The sequence below is a fragment of the Hetaerina americana genome, unplaced genomic scaffold (assembly GCF_022747635.1).
Source record: "Hetaerina americana unplaced genomic scaffold, ioHetAmer1.1.p SCAF_17, whole genome shotgun sequence".
NCBI lineage: Eukaryota > Metazoa > Arthropoda > Insecta > Odonata > Calopterygidae > Hetaerina > Hetaerina americana.
Window position 1 is genome coordinate 10,979,659 of NW_027286730.1, and position 18,326 is coordinate 10,997,984.

General features: G+C 34.4%; 1 protein-coding gene across 1 annotated transcript in view; it reads left to right on the forward strand.

Moving 5' to 3' along the window:
• LOC139687167 (uncharacterized) overlaps positions 1-18,326 on the forward strand; it is a 244,143-nt gene that overhangs the window by 149,928 nt on the left and 75,889 nt on the right. Inside the window, exons 2-4 of the mRNA XM_071584299.1 lie at positions 8,164-8,330; positions 12,734-12,848; positions 17,840-18,007. Of these exons, the coding sequence (XP_071440400.1) occupies positions 8,164-8,330; positions 12,734-12,848; positions 17,840-18,007 (450 nt within the window). The remainder of the gene's footprint in view (positions 1-8,163; positions 8,331-12,733; positions 12,849-17,839; positions 18,008-18,326) is intronic.

Consider the following 18,326-nt stretch of genomic DNA (forward strand, 5'->3'; position numbering starts at 1 on the left):
TATTTATTTATTTATTTATTTATTTATTTATTTATTTATTTATTTATTTATTTATTTATTTATTTATTTATTTATTTATTTATTTATTTATTTATTTATTTATTTATTTATTTATTTATTTATTTATTTATTTATTTATTTATTTATTTATTTATTTATTTATTTATTTATTTATTTATTTATTTATTTATTTATTTATTTATTTATTTATTTATTTATTTATTTATTTATTTATTTATTTATTTATTTATTTATTTATTTATTTATTTATTTATTTATTTATTTATTTATTTATTTATTTATTTATTTATTTATTTATTTATTTATTTATTTATTTATTTATTTATTTATTTATTTATTTATTTATTTATTTATTTATTTATTTATTTATTTATTTATTTATTTATTTATTTATTTATTTATTTATTTATTTTTATGCATATTTATGTGTATTTATATTTATATCGTTGATATTGAAGCACTCACGAAGAAAATATAACGGCACAATAGAACACAAAATAAAACAGGTAACACATAACACATAGAGAAAACTCACATTGTAGATTGTTTGAGCTTTCGGCCTTCTCCGAGGCCTTCTTCAAGTTGAGACTCTTCCTTGAAGAGGTCTCGGAGAAGGTTAAAAGCTCAAACAATCTACAATGTGAGTGTCCTCTATGTGTTATATGCTACCCGTTTAATTTTGAGTTCTATTGTGCCGTTATATATATATATATATATATATATATATATATATATATATATATATATATATATATCTTTAAGAGCATTTATTGCTTTTTAAAACTTGTATAATATGCAGTTTTTTTAATTCTTTGCTACAATTTTATTGTACTATTTCTGCTAAAAATGTTCTTGTGGCCATGAAATGGCTACAATGAAGGAATTTACAAAAGGTCAGATAAAATGTGATTTTCTTTACTTCTGCTATGAACAGTTTACTAAGTCCTTTTGAAACTGTCAGAGGTTAAGATTGTGATAGAGTCACGGACTGAATACAAATATTTAATATTTTAAACTATTTCTTCCAAACCAGCTACGTTGCCAATGCCAATGTTCAGAATCAAATAGGGCGTGCCACATACCCAACTTATAAATTTACATTTTTTTATAGCTATAATGAATGCTTGAATATTTTAAACTATTTCTTCCAAACCAGCTACGTTGCCAAGGCCAATGTTCAGAATCAAATAGGGCGTGCCACATACCCAACTTATAAATTTACATTTTTTATAGTTATAATGAATGCTATTAAACTACGTAGAGGATTATCATCATAAGAATACAAATAGAGTTGCTAAATACCTCTTTTGCAAAATTTAATGCATTGATCTTCGAAATTTTTTTCAGAAAGCGTATTTCTCTCAGAATAGGAAGGTGGGTAATCTTTACCTTAACAAGTTTAAATAACACCCAAAACCTGCCGGCCAAATTTACTAAACCGGCTGAATTGTAAATACTGAGAACATCATTTTTCAATTATCTATAATATTTATGGTACGCTGTGACTTTGCTAAACCAAAATGGATAACACAAAATTCAGCATTTCATGCAAGGGTTAAAAAAGTTGATACTAATACTTAAAATATAAAATCTTGCATACGATACATAAGAACGAAAATCGGCAGAAAACCTGGAATATCTTTTTGGCTAGATTCCACGTGGAACATTCGTTGAACACTCGATGCCCATTTAAAAAAATATTGATTGTATCAGTGAATACAATGGAGAGAAAGGTCACCCCTTGTCAAAGCGATGTAGACCATCTCGGCAAAGAGAAACTCCATATATCCATTATCAAAGTGAGATTCGACTACTCGACTTCTATTGGTCTGCTAATACTACACACATGGGTCTGACCCTTCTCATGAAATTTTAAATTTATTTGTTTTTCGACTTTGTCACCAATTGCAACTTTAGCACTCACTTTCTTTATGAAATATTTAAATTCATTAAGGATTTCGTTGTTCACTATGACATCAAATATCTTCTCCCTTTCAATTTCCTCTTGGTAGCTTTGTTTGCTTTGGTGTAATGCTTCAGCACGGTAATGTTATCGAATCATATGCATCAAAAAACCATACGTATTTTCTAGGTACGATAGTCATTTTCACCGTTAGATAAGACCCTTTTCAGCATGAAACTATTGCAATAGGATAAATATTTCTTTGTTTTGGTTATCAATAAAAATAGTTCCCCTGATTCTAGAATGGGACAACATTTTTTTCCCTTGCGGAGAAAGTGTCTGAACTACGCCAGCCTCGATTCCTGATTTATGATAAATCTTTAGCAGATATGAATCTTTATCCTAAAAGGCTTTCTAAATCACGTAAATATTTAAAAGAAATGTCATTATGCCTCATATACCTATATATGAATAAGCCCCCTCGTACATAAAAGAATCATAACAATAAGAATTGATATATCTGTATCATGTGTATTTATGTGTACTAGTATATATATATATATATATATATATATATATATATATATATATATATATATATATATATATATATATATATATATATACCCATAAACACAGTAATCAACCCGAAGGTCGGTTTAGTACGTGATGGTAGAATTCACCCAGTACTAAGCCCTATACCGCGTGTGAAATTCACACATCAGAGTAGGGGGGCCAGTTCCTTTCCCTGTGCCGGTTATGATTTCCAGGAAGACCTGTTACCCGAAAAATCACTTTAGCTTGGGTGGAGCTGCAGGTGCCCAGAGTGCCTTGCCCGGGAATCGAACCCGGGACCCTCCGGTCAGCAGTCCAACGCTCTACCCACAGGATTACCGCGACCCACTATATTTATATATATATATATATATATATATATATTTATATATATATATATATACATACATATATATATATATCATGCAGGATCCGCTAGGTGTATATTCTTTTTATATACATGTGATTATCTGATTTTTAATTAACATATTGTAAAATCTACCCATGCATTTTTTCGAATTTGCTTTGGTGAATTCCATGCGTAATTTTCCAAATGCCAAACCTCACTGACTCAGACCACCTTGGTATGGGTATTTTCAGTCAAAGAGAGGAAATTTCAATTTGAAGAGCTCTCCATTTATTTAATTTATTTTTACTCAATTTTTAAATTTCCTGAAGCATCCATAAGTTTCCTTGCTCACAAGCCCATCCCAATTGTGCGTTTTTAAATCATCTCCCGTCTCAAGTTGATTTAAAATTTAAATACACCATTTTTACTACTCTTTCCTTCTATTGTTTTTCAGAACTAAACAGGATTGTCCTTCTTCTAAAAAAATGCCTGTGCCTCCTCAATTCTGTTTCATAATTAATGAGTTATAATCCCCGGAAGTGAACTTCCATTTTTCGATGAATATAGAAGTGCAGGCACTAATTAGTCCAAACTAAATTTTAAGCAATAGTCTTTTTTGTCATGTCTTAATTTAATAATGATGATAGAAAGCTCTCCATCCATGTATTTATTTATTTTTTTAAATTTATAAGCCGGTTATATTTGTTGCACGCCATTTAGTATTCCGCGACTCACATACACTTTAAAGTATTTTCAATTACCAAAATCATCACAGAAAAAATATAATTCATAGCACGTGCTCATTGGTTTAAAAAAAATTTATAGAAATGCTTCTATATAATTGGTGATTATTTTAGCTATTTCTGCTCTGCTCGTAAAAATTACCATGGAAAAATTACCTTGGTCATCAAGGTAATAATGAAAAAAGGTAACATATTCCTCTCGTGGTTTTATGAAAGTCATTACTTTGCATGACGTTTCTCGGAGTATATTTCTTCGTTTGAGAGCAGAAAACCAGCAGGACTATTAAATCCAGGGAGCATTTCGCACGCACCCAGATATCGTTCTGGGTGGAGATTTTTACTTGAGGAATTCAATACTTGATTCCTTTATTTAGAGCTTTATGGTTCTATTCGGAGGCGAATTTACTGGCAAAAAAGGGAGAAAGCGCTGCGCCAAATATCGAAGCATGAAATTTAACTCATGAAATTATCATTAAAATACGAACAACATCAACTCAATTATACATTGATTCATGGAATATTTCGCCACTATGGTAGGTATTAACGTAGCCTAGTTCCTAGAGTATCTACCTACCGACGTGAAAGTCCCAATCCCCCATGCAAACTCAAGTTGTGCGATATTCTGGCACTGTTTCCTAAGATACCATGATAACATTCTACTTTGGCTTGTTTTTTATGCATATTTATCTGTAAATGGAGATAGTGGGCATTTTTATACAGTGATGGAGGTATATATCAAAGTAAAAATTACATAGACGCTCAACTTTAAAACCGCTGGTACAATTTTCAAACGTGTGTAGTTGTAAAAGATCGCGGATAGTGACAATGACAATGGCTTCGACAATGTGTCATTATGAGTTTGAAATGGGTTTGCGGACTATAAGTCTCATGGAAAGAGGGAGATAACAGGTAAGTATAAACTTGAGTCATCAAGCCATTCCACGAAGTTACATTGGTAATAGTTTTCCATGAAAGGTGGGAGGGCAAAGTAACGCCATACAGGGAAAAATATGCTCAACTTTGAGGCTAAACGTTTAAAGGTTCTGAAGTTGAACTAAATTTGTACAAAATGTTTGCATAAAATATTATATAAATTTATTACAATTTTAAAATACCGAAATATGACTTGCTCTAACTCTTTGTTATAATATTTTTTCTTAAAAATTTCAAATTCCTAAATTAATTTCATCAGGTAATCTCTTAAAAACTTAGAGACTTCATAATCATTTTAAAATATTTTGTGTTATCTAGCGCTGACAGATGTTTTCTGTTAAGGTTAACCAATGCCTTTAATAGACTGACTTTCAGATTTCAACAAACAACTTTGCAAACAAGCCACTTTTATTTGTGATTATGCGACTAAGAAATAAAATATGTAATAGGTATAGGCATTGCCTACTAGCCTAATAATTAAAGAGTGAACGAGAGATTATTTGTTGATTTGATACTAGGGGAAAATGCAATCGAAGTACGATATGCCTAGAATTGAGAAGAAATCACGTATGTGCAATAACCCATCTATTTTTTTCATTCCACTCCATATATACTTAAATAGTTCGATTAAAACCAAAATATAATAATTTGGAATGGTGAGTTATTTGTAAATGGGATAATTTCTGGCAATAATATTTGAAGGACTTTATTGTATACACGACGCAGTTACGTTAATATCTGCACCCAAAAAAGATGAATATTAAGAATATATTAATCATCTTCCCACCATTTTCTAATAATATCGATCATTAAAATATTTTTTTTATTCTTCGTCCATTTTTTCTGCTATTCATTCGGAAGGTAACATGAAGTATTAGTCGCATCTCTGTTGGATTTTAGAATACTGTGAAACTTCATCACATAAATCTCCATAACGAGAATGATAATTATTTCCTAGTAATGAAATTTTGAATGTTATACCTTAATATCTAGGCACAGAAATTTTATTTTGAAGTAATTCAAACACCTGCACTTAATACCAAAAACCAAATCGTTTTAAAAAGTTTCCCGGTGAAGCAGATGCAGAAACCTTACCGAAAATTAAAATTTCCTCATAAAGCTCCTTATAGGGCAAGCACACTGAAACTTTAGAACTGGGTCTCCGTCACGGATTAACTTCATGTCGAAGAGATATTACTTTTCATGTTTTATATGCTAGATAAATTAGTTCTAATTGATTCGCCAATTTTGATTTCTCAGGACTTTATAAACAAACGGGCAGCAAGAAACGCATTAAAAATAAGAATTAGTATACTTTACACTTTCAGGCTCCACTTGGTGGAGTTGTTTGATGCCCATATTAAGAGAGTCGGTAATTTTTCACAGACTTACTTAAGTCTGTAGAAAATGACAAACTCTTTTAATATGGACAAGAAGTAGTTTGTCAACAACAAAGACTTTAATGATTCCTGTTGTAACCAATTAAGTCTAATATTAAATATCTTAGCCGGCCTTTGAGAAAAGGAAATGAGCGTAGATTGCAGGCTTTTGATGTGTATGGAGCTGGAGAGAAAGGAAGGCAAACGGAGTGATGGACATAATGTAGTAAGGAAGTTGTTGGGATGAATTCAAAGACGAAAGGGAGAGGGGATGGGGACGATGTTGAACTCTGTGGTTAAAGGGAAAATACCATGAAAGTGGGGAAGAGAAAAAAGAGTATTGACACTTTGAATGACACGAATTGAAATAAAAATGTTAGCGGGTTCATTGGGAACATATAAGGAAAATGCTGTTCACAATGGTGTATGTTGGTCAAAAGTGATTTTCATTTCCACAATAAAGCGTAAAATTTTCCAGGTGCATTTAATAATATTTCATTAATGTATAGGCTAGCAATAGTGTTAATATTAATAACAAGCTCCTATATGAAATAAATGGCCATACTTTATATCATTAAACAACTAATTACGTTTATTAATAGTTACTAAAATAGAACGCAGATTAAAATATTTTTCAGAAAGAGGAAGGCTAAATTAAACTTTAAAATACGAGGGCTAAAACTAGAGTAGATGGAACAAACAGATTACCTATCTCGGACGTTTTTTGGACCGAAATGGTCCAAGTATTAGGGGCATAAGGAGAAGAATTACGTTTTAGAAGGTGAAGTAAACAAAAAGGGAATCAAATGAGGAAGTGCTAGGTATGGTGGGGGAAGAGAGAAATTAGTTGAGAGGCATTATTTTGGAGACAGAGAAAATGGATCTGGAGCATATTGATTGGCGATGGGATGATGAAGTCGGTGAGAGATGAAAGAATGTTAGGAAAACGAGGAGGGGGTAGAAATGGGATAGGAATGTTGGGCAAAATGAAGGGAGGGAGGAGGTGTATGGAGTTGAGGAAGGGTTTATTGTAGAGTAGGATGATGGATTTTGTTTTTGTTGGGAGAGACAAGAGAAATATTTGGCAGCTGTGTTCATTCGAAACCTACATTGACCGATATATTACCTGTAACAATAATAAATGAAGTGATGCAAAATTTAAAAGGTCTTACTTGATATGAAATGAATTCCAATTCCAATCTCCATATAGTTTTGCATTCGCTCAGGCGAGAAGGTAGTTAATAGTAAATGAGCAGAATTCTGATTTAGGTCTTTAATAAAATTTTTATCTCATCAGAAAATATTCATTTGCGAATTCCATTTGAGTGAGAATGAGAATGGCAATTAAATACTTTTTGTGACAAAACATTTGCTTTAAGCAATCATAAGTATTCATTAGGTCCCAGTCTGCAGCTGCTGGAAATATATGCATATCAAATATACAATAAGATTGATCTAGTAGAAGTAACGTAAGGTACGACCATTAATATATCCCCGTTTGTATTATACAAAGCTATGCTCGTTGAGCATGAAATGTCTGTACATTATGCACGAGCAATATGCTAGAGCACAGCTTCAAACTTGGCAGTAACGCTTTGCATGATGCGTGTATATAGCTACTCGATAAATCTATTGTCCCGAGTAATGACTTGAGCCAATACTTAACCATTATTAACTCGATGTATTTAATTTCTAGTACCTTTAATTGTAGAACAATAAAGTACTGAAATAGGAAAGATAAAATTTAATGTATTTGAATGCATAATAAATCAAATATATTCTTAATCATAAAACATAAGTGGATAATACTGTAAGCGAGTCACAAAAAATAATTATGCATCAAAATGGCTTCTATGTGAAATCATTTCATAAGCATAAGTTGTATGATGGATAAATCAATGATAAGATCTCAACTTTATTGGCAAAAATTAACGCAAACTAATTCGAAAGCCGTTTTGCCGGAGTAGGTTTACAGTGACGTTAAATTTATATGATATAGAGCATTGAGTCATTGTTTTTCATAATTAGGAGCATATTCTGGTTGGAGAATATGTACTTCTTTCTTATATTTTAGAAAAGGTGGACTTAATTATCGCCATATGCGTCACCTTTTTTTCTAACATTAAAAACGGAAAATTCTTGCGGGTTTTATATACAAATTACTTGCAGAATTTAATAAAAATTTTCCGTTCAATGAAATGCAAATGAGGTGAGATTTTATTTTATGGATCAATTCGATGTTTTCATTGAGCTGACATTCGATCTCCACTACCATTCCAGCACTCTGCGATCAGGAGTCGGGTGAACTGGCGGCCATCCTAGACTCCCTAACGGACCCCACGATCTCGGCAGTGGTGGCATCCCTGGATCCCGGACTCTGCACCATCACTCCTCGGTTGGCTGCCCTCCGCCATACCCCACTCATCACCTGGAGCTGCCCCCCTCACGTAAGTTCACTCGTGCAATTCATGTCTTATTTAATTTCAAACCAGCCCAATGAATGTGAATTGAGCAATTAAAATTGCTAAAGTAGCCGTCAGGACTGAGGAAGTTGTAGGCCTCGTGTAGATTTTTAAAAATTTCGCATCTTGCATCCATGTAAAAATTCCTCTTTTCATTTTCCTATGAGGTCAAACAGATTTTTAGAGCCAATAAAATAGTTTTTGCATAGTATTCATTGGAGAACTGACTGGGTTTTTGTGAGAAAGATGGATGGAATGCCTGCATTGGAATTTCATAACACTCCAGGATGCCGCAGGTATTGAGCGCTGTTTGAGTATTTTCCTATTTCTTCATCGTAAGAAGGTTATGCATGCATTGCGTCGGTAATTCTGAGGGTGAGGTTCGTCGACTCAGCAAGAACGCTGTAAATATGTAGTGTTCCACATCTTGGGCTTTAGAAGTGCTCACCCGAGGACTCTTTCAATGCCCCAGTAAAATGGACTAAATAATCTATATTACAAATAAAATTCTCGATGACGTAACTTTTACGGAGACTCAACACATCGTGGGAATAAGTAAGTTTTGGAGTGAAGTTCTTATGTCACCAAAAGTGTTGGAATCAATAGTTTACCCTCAAACCGTATGTACACAAAATAAGTTTTATTCCGATATTTTTGTGACGGGAGTACACTCTGACTTCTTTGGAGCCAAATACGGTCGGAGTGCAATTTGAAAATGCTGGTTTACGTTGGTTCCGTTGGCTTGTATTGAGAGCTTTGATAGTAAAGTGATTATAAAAATTCTGAGCTTAACGAGATATTCTCGGTGAATGATTTTTAATTATATGACACGATTAAAAATGACAAGCCAAGAGGAACCAAATTCCAACACTGCTATGCAAATAAAGATAACTTCCATGGCTCACGGTAATAACCTCAGTTCAAATTGCGCTGCGCTTGGTAAATAGAAGCTTTTGCCGAGATTTACAACGAGATTTGTGATTTTTTACTTTTTTGTTGATGATTTTGTTGACTGAGATGATTAGATTTTATTTCTCTCTCTGAGAGAGTTATACGATGTTATGTTTTCACGTTATGAAATTTAGGCTAGGGATTTGCAAATAGTTTATAGATATTATTAAATGCCATGGATAGAAGGTCCTTAAGTTAAGATTTAAAGAATATTCGTATATCCATGAAGGTTTTAATGTTCGAGGTGTCTCCAAAAGCTACCCGACCTGCGTTCATATCTTCACATTGGTGCTAATCTTCGTCATCCGGGCCGTGGTATCCTTCGAAGTAGTCCTCACTTGATTGAACCACCCGCTCCCAGCGGTGCTTCCACGTCTTAAAGTAGCTCTCGAACGCAGATTTTGGAATGGCCTTCAGCTCGCGCGTCGCATTACTCTGAATCGTCTCGATGTCGTCAAACCGCTCTCCTTTGAGCACCATTTTCAATTTTGGGAGCATCCAAAACTCGCATGGAGCTACTTCCGTATTTTACGCAGGCTGGCAAAGCTGTAAAATTTTTTTTTCACCAAAAATTGCTGCACAAGGTTCGATGAATGCACTGAAGCTTATCGTGGTGAAGAAGCCAGTCACCGCTTTATCAGAGACTCAGTCGTCTTCTTCTCACGGCATCAGGCGATCTTTTCAGAACTTCAATTTAATATTCATTGTTTATCGTCTGACCTCTTGGAGCCAATTCGTGGTTCAAAACACGCTCACAATCAAAACAGTTATAAAAACGCAGGTCGGATACTTTTCGGACACACAGTGCAGTGTAATTATTTTTATGGCTCTAAAACTTGGTCTTTGTGGTAAGAGGATATGAATAGATTCGAGGAATTTGAAATGTGGATGTGGAGAAGAATGATGAAATAAAATGGATGGAAAGGAAAATAAATAAATAATTTCTAGGTATAACAGAGATAGAATAAATATCATTGGGAGCATTTCTAAAAACAGGAAAAGTGGAAGTATAGTGAAAGAAAAGTATAAGATAGAGATATTAAAACACAAGGGAGTATTTCAGCTAAACGAGGTATGGGCAGGAAAATATTGAAGAATGAAAGCGAATGCAGGGTCCGAGGACCTGAATATGATTTATTGAGATGTGGGATGTTTTTTATTCCGTGTTAAGTGGGGCATAGAAATGTATCAGTCTTTGGGTACATCAAACATCTACCCAGATTATTGACCTATATTCCTAACTGAGGACCTCTTCTTTGCAAATGTAAACCTTTTGAGTGAATTGAAGATAGAATTCAAAGAAACATTATTTTTTCTCCTGCGCTGAGAGAAGGAGTATCAATGGAAATTGATAAGAAGCTTAATGTTGAAAACGACTTTTATATGAAACAGACAAAGATATAGAATATCAGTACCTTTTTGTTAGTAATTACAAATTTGGCCGACAGGTAATTAGGCTATAAGTGCCATTAATCTGCACTTTAAATATAAACCAACGAGAGAACTATTTTCAAACTAGCATCAGCAAACTACATGTTTCTTAACTTTATGTTTCCTGCATGACAGAAATTATTTCACGAGTTGATATGATAGTAATATGAAACATCATTGATTATCATATTTGATTCAACTTTTAGAGGAATTTTTACGTGCTCGCCTACTTCCATTTATTTATTCATAACCTCTATTTTACTGGAAATAATAGTAACATAAGTAGTTAGAAATTATTTGAAGGTTACCTGCTGTTGCCGAGGTACAAGGAACCTCAGTAGGGGAGACATCCCGAATCTAAACCGGGAAGTTTTGATGAGAATATCAGAAAAGATAGCTGTTATTCTCCTTGTATGGTAAATACCATATTTAAAATATCACAAGGCATTCAGTCGGAAAGTTATTCTTCCAGGGTTTCAAGGCGCTCGTTAACTCCCAGGTAATCCAAGTAATCATTAATTACTCATAAGGAAATTCTATGGCTTTAAAAATAATACTAGATTTAGCGCTACTTAATTTCCGGATTATCCTTGAATCTCACAAGTAGTTATAGTGAGACTTCTTCAGAGAGCCAAAAGAAAATATAAGTAAAACTAATCCTGGAAACTTCATTAAATAAATCATGATAAAAGATTAACCCGACTTTTGTTTGAACATTGAAATTCATAGTATTTAAAAAAAATTAAATTCATCGTCATTCTTGGTCACTTCTTTTTTCTGACTATTCCTCTAAATGTGCGTAGAAAGTGGAAAAAATATCACAAAAAGATAATAGTGAAAAGTTATTTATACTCACTTGAAAGCTTGATGATTATATTAGTGGCTTAATGGGAAATAGTATAGTACAGCTATAGTGAATATAGAATATCGGAAAGTATAGTATATAATAACATAGAACATAGATAGTACAGAACAGCGGAAAGTCTATTATTTTGGGATATTCCAATTAATATGATATTGGCAAAGACGTGAAATCCTAATCATCCCAATAAAAGTTGTATAAATGAGTCAATTTCCTAAGTTTAACTTTATAGAATAATCATGCCAATATAAATTCTAGTAATCAAATGTCGAGAGAAAAAATGAAATTACTTGAAGCAAAAACTGTTATGTAATTACTAACTGAAAAGGTATAAGGCATCGGTATAGGATCAGTTTAGTAACGGCCCTTATTGGTTAATATTTTTACAGAATTTTACTTAAATTTTTCACCCCTAAATTTCATTTTTATGTTATAGACGTTGATGTACGGAATTCCAATCCAGTATCTCTGATATCCCTGAGACCCTCATTTTCGTTTTGTAAAATTCTTCTCGGATCCACCGTGATTTCTTTCCACTCCTTTCTGAGCACTTTAAAATCCTTAATCAAATATTTTTTTGTGTGTGCACCCAAAATATCGGAATATTTTTATAGAGAGTGCCCCGACCCAAGAATGACATTCTTTGAAAAATTTGCTTTCAGTTAAATATTGGTAAATGATGGAGCTGTAAAGTCAATGTATCAGTTACCATAACTTTTCTGTATCCAATTCCTCACGTGTAATGTACAGTTTTAATATACGTTTAATATGCATTTTGGCTCACCCAATGGTAAAATGTAACATTTAGGCAACAAAAAATTCGTTCCATTATCTATTTTAAAGCATGAGAATCCATATTTATCACTAAATATTTGCGGAATCTGTATCGTTGAAACTATTTACATGATATCAGAAGAATTTATTTTAAACTGAACTGCTACTTTTCATGAAATTCAATAAGGCATTGTTTTAACTCACCCGTTTTAATTTTAGCCATTTATTTGGAACGATAATTTATGTCTTTCTATACTGACTCAATTATCGATATCACCAATGTATAAGCAACTTCAGCGTCCTCGGTATGAATTAAAATTGCAACTCAAAAAGGTCAGTTGCTCACCCACTTTCTCTCTCGTCCCTGCAGGGTAACCCGTCCCGCGACGTTGTCAGCCTCCTGCCATCGCTGACCGCAATGGCCGAGGCTCTATCCAGAGCTAGCAAAAGGATGAGGTGGAAGAGGATTTCCATAGTGACATCAGGTAGGTGCAACTGGTCACCCTCAACAACTGAAGTCCACAAATATGCCACTCATTAATCTATTTCTACCACCCCATCACTTCCATTGCAAAATTATCTTAAAATAGAGTTTGAATGAATCTCCATTCTTTATTCCGCAAAGATTAATATGGAGTATGTAACTTTTCCAATAGATTTCTATTAGTAAATGTATTGAATCTCATTAAATGTTTTCCCTTTTGGTCAGTTTATCATTGACCACCAAACATTACTTATCTCCAATTCTCCATAAATGATGCACTGATCGATGCGAGATCCACTGATAGCATATCCTTTCATCTTGCTTCAAATATTTCTTTCTTAGAACATTAGTAGTTTTTCCATGTATATTTAATTTTTTTAATGCTTTCTCTCTCCGTCCTAAGCTTTTTCCTCTATCCGACTTCCCGACACTACCACCTGTTATAGATATCCTAATTTTTCGTTGCAAATTTATCACCAGGGTCTCTATAATCTGTGTTTAGCATAAGTAAAATTTGATAACTGGATTTCACCTATGCATATGAAATCCCACGAGCTCTCCAGCATTGAACAAGTATAATTGATAACAGCCCTTTCCACTCCGACCGTAATTCTTAACTCGATATTTGGAGGCACATTTGAATGGTCCTGGATTTATTTTAATACATATTATTATTTTAACTGGTGTCGATGTTCAATGGAACAAAGAGTGAAACTGAATCCATTAAAACTAATCGGTTTACCATCAAACTTGCGCGCTCGTCAACTGGCTCAAAGGTCGAAATTGCCTCCGTCATACGCTTTGTGGATTGTGATAGTTCGTGCCCTAGGACTCCTGATGACACATAGATATTCATTGGGGTCCATGTTAGCAAGGGGGCAGTCGGGATTGCCTGATAACAAAAAATAAACCTTGAAAACCCAGCACCAACAAAAAGCAGTAATCAAATGTCACGTTGTATTTTTATTTTATCTTTTGTCACTGCCAGCAACTTTGTGGAAGGATCAAAATGGCCGAATACAATAGGTTTCAGACGAAAAAATAGGTTGGCATGGTTTTTCTGTATTTCCGGTATATAGTAAATGAGCTACGGTGAAAATAAAAGAGATAATTATGAGAAAAAATATGAAAGTCCACAGTGAATTAACTTCTATAGAAAATTGTAATAGAAAATATTAATAGATAAACGCAATATCTGTCTACACCAGAGGATTGGATGTATCTGTCGTTTTTTAGAGTGAAGATTACAGATGCCCCACGCATATACAATTTACAAAAAGGGAAGATATGGTACAATGAATGTTGTCCGATATCCATTTAACTGGATAAAAATCTCCCATCCGTAGTATTAGCACAAACAAAGTAATTCACTAGTGACTTTTATGACAGAAAATTTCAAAGCAGTTTTAAAGAAGTATTTAATATTTACTTGTCATGGATAAAAAGGGCAAAAAGGGCAAGAATGATCATATAGTGTCGATAAACAGCCATATGAGCCCCATGCATCTATATATATATTTTTTTCTTGTCCCTTTTTAAGTTTCTCATAAAATAATTACAACAATATTACTTGTCTCTCCTTTTAAAGATCCGCAAAATTAATATTGTGATTACATATTATAATATTGTTAAATCTACCCACATCCTCATAATACCACTAGTAGTAGTTAAGTAATTGCCTTCGATGAGCGGTTTCCGGAGAGATATTCTCCATTATATGATTCGAATTGTGGTAGTTTATTTTTAGCTTTCATTTGCATTTTAAATTCCAGGGGTAAATATTTGGTGATCTGGAGAGGAGGGTTCCGCACAAGTGCATACATTCCTGTTTACAAAGCTTGGCACTTAGCAAAAGCTTTCAATCCGTCTAATTCGAAATCACAAGGACGATATACAAACATGTACTGGGCCTGTCCCAAAGATAAATAGACTAATTGCGGGGCAAGTAATGTATCCCAGATCAAAGTACAAATTATTTAAATTCCTCAAATTAATACCCATGTGCATCGGAACACCGATGCCAGCGCCATTACCAGCCGCGGTACGCTTCCTGGAAAGCGTCGACGATAACCTCGTCAAGGCACCTCGTCATGGTCCCTTTAACATTATCCAGCGTTCCAAAATGGTTGGCTTTCAAGATTCTTTTTATTATTCGAACAAGAAAAAGTCCGGAGTGGACACATCTGTGCTTTAGGGTAGCCGGGTCAGCGTTGCCACCTTGTGCTTGGCCAGGTACTCACAAACAACAAAAAACAAAATTATTAGAAATATAGCGGTGGTTAGTAAGTATATCCATCCAGATATTCTCTTAAACGCTGCTCTGCTCATAGAAGTATGTCTTCTGGATGTAGATGACGTTTAAATTCTCTATTTACTTGACTAAATAAAGGGTTCCAAAACAAAATATTGAGTTTGACATATGTTATCATTTCCAAAAATCAGTAGGCGGTCTCAGACGGACCGAGAATCGAGGGTCTATACGAGTATAGAAGGTCGATATGTTTGCCCTTGATGGCTCAATGGCATTTGGGCTGCAATGGCTTTTGCTCCCACTGAGGGACCATAATTCCCAACAGCCATTGAATGCCACCATAATGAGCCTTTCATTTCTCCCCAATTTACAGTGTGCCGGGTAGGCTTAAGGATATAAGGAATGATAAGATATATTATTTCTTATGCCCACGGAATTTGAGAGCCGAAGGATAATCAGGAAATTCAAAAGAAAGTTTACTAGAGTAAAAGTTGTATGTGGAGCATATCCATTGGAAATAATGGCAGAGTATGTTACATGTCTTCCCTGATTCTGATAAATATAAATTTCGGCTGAATTCGGTAGACACACGTACTTGAGGATTTTTGCACCAAAAAAAGGAACGGTAAGATGAAGAATGAGTGGATCATGAAAGAATTTATGATGGGTGCAGTACTGGCAGACAAGTTTAAAAGAAGAGTGCTACGCTGATCTGGAATTATGGAAATGAATCACCAACCAGATCAAGAGGAGGAAACCCTCCGAGAGAATGAGTAAGCCAGGAGAGACCGTGCTGAGAGAGACTTGAGACAAGAAACATTATAGTCTTAAGAGCATAAGATGAAGTTTTAAATAATAATTAATATGGCAGTGTTAAAAATATTATGCAAAGATCTCTCTCTTCATCATTCCTTAGCTTTCACTCCTACCCCCACTATTACTTCTTGACTCCAATTTACACAAGTAAAAGGGAGTACGTTTACCGAAGTAAACTAAGTTCCAGCCTATTGATTCCGTTTCCCTAAAAATAGAATAATGTACACATGTACGTACGTATGCACGCATATGCAGGACAAAGCCAAAAGTTAACTGGGGGTTAACGTGAGAAATGTTGAGATATTCTCTACTTTATTTTTACTTAAAATTAAAATTTACACTGAAAGAAATGTCGCATTGGTGAAGAATATGAGAGTTTTGTAAATACGTGTAATTATATTGCTTTAAATGATTTTATTGCAATCCTTGCACATGATTACCTTTGTATAATTTAGTAAGAATGGATGCCTAATAGTCCATTTCGTTACAATTTTGAAATCAGTATTCAATCGAGCCTTACCTCGGCTAACCCAATTAACCAAATGTAATTGAAATTACGATAATGGATCATAATATTCATACATCCCTTAAATAATTGACAACAATTTGCACTAAATATTACGTTAGGATCAAGAAAAATATCAAATTTGGACGTGCATCAATATATATATCAATTCTGCTTTAACTTGCAAGTGCATTAAGAATTCTTACTCCCTATAGTCATGCGTGTTTATAAAGTGAAGGTTCAACTCTTTCTCTATAGAAAATATTTTACTAATTCTAAGGGCTGACAAAGATACATTAGTTAAACTACACACCTCACTAATACTTCTTAATAATCAACTAAACTAAAATAAGCACATGCCACAGGAGAGAAAGAATACAGTTAACATAGGAATCGGTTGAAAGTTAATACAATACACGTACCTTATTGATAAATAATGAGTGAGTTGCATTACAATGAAAAATAATTCGGTGCAAAAATCCACACCTCTCTAATCAACATATGTTTTAGTTTATGCGTAACATACTTAATGTAAACTCTCGCCGAATCTTTCAGTTGTATACATACACGGACTATCCATAATATAAGTATTAATAACTGATCATCTTTTTCGACTCAAAACTCGTGTTTGTAACTCAGGAACAGACAGTGAACGGTAAGTTTTACATTTAAGTCCTCGAAAGGCTGCAAAAACAGTGCAACGCGTCAGGAAGGAGAGCTTTATCAACTGGAGGCTGCCTCACGATGACGAGCCGTCCCGCAACCCCTTTCTCGTTACTGAGTACCTGGCCAAGCACAAGGTGGCAACGCTGACCCAGGTACCCTACAGCACAGATGTGTCAACGCCGGGCTTCTTCTTGTTGAAATAATAAAAAGGAGCTTGAAATTCAACCCCATTTGAACAGTGGATAATGTTAAAATGACCGTGACGAGGTGTCTGGGCGAGGTACCTGACACCCTACACTACACTACAAACAACAAAAAACCTGACAACCTACACTATATTCAATCAAAATGTCGCATACTTTTTCCCTGCTTTAATTCCGTCAAGTATACGTATTCTTTTCCTCCCCATTCCTCGCTTACCAAATGTTCTCTTCTCTATCACCGTCTTCAATTTTCAGTTACCCATCAAAACATTCTGCATTCACTTATCCTGCCACTTTTATATTTCTTCCGACAAACCCTCCTCCTCCCATGCCCAACACTTCTCCTGTTTTTCTTTCCATTCATTATATAAACTCATAAAATCAAATGCCTGTGCCTTGTTTTAAAAAAAAATCTTAAATAAGGGGTGAATAATACCACTCCTCAGTGAATGGGTTTTTGGTATCGAAATGAGTCATTCGCATGCTATTTGACTTACTGCCACCCGAAAGGATTATCCCACAATACGATTTGAACCTGGTTATTCTTGCAGAGGCGGGCTGGTGGCCGAAGTTCAGCCGGGTGCTGGGGCACGCGCTGCGGCAGCGGGGGATTTACTCGAGGCAGCACGTCATCAGCCACCACCCTCCCGACTTCCACTCGCCAGACCCAAGCAGGACGATTTCGGGACTTAAGTCTTTGATATCGCCGCCATACAAAGGTATGTAAGCAACTCGTGTCAGGGGTGATTTTGATCAAATAGCTTTATTGGCTCTAATGTGCGACGCTTCTACTATTTTATTGAACTTGGTGCAGAATATCTTAACAATAGGTTCTTAAATTGCAAGTATTGAAGTCTTTATGTAATTTTTGCTCACCTTTGGCAAAAAAAGCTCCTGGATGTTTTTTTAAATTTGTTTAATGGTTAGTATGCCATTTTGTTCTTAGACAAAAGGCAAACCAGGTGAGTCTTAAATTATTGTGGATATGAATTACTGTCCCTGAGTTACCAGTATATTATCTTGAAGTAGTATCAACGG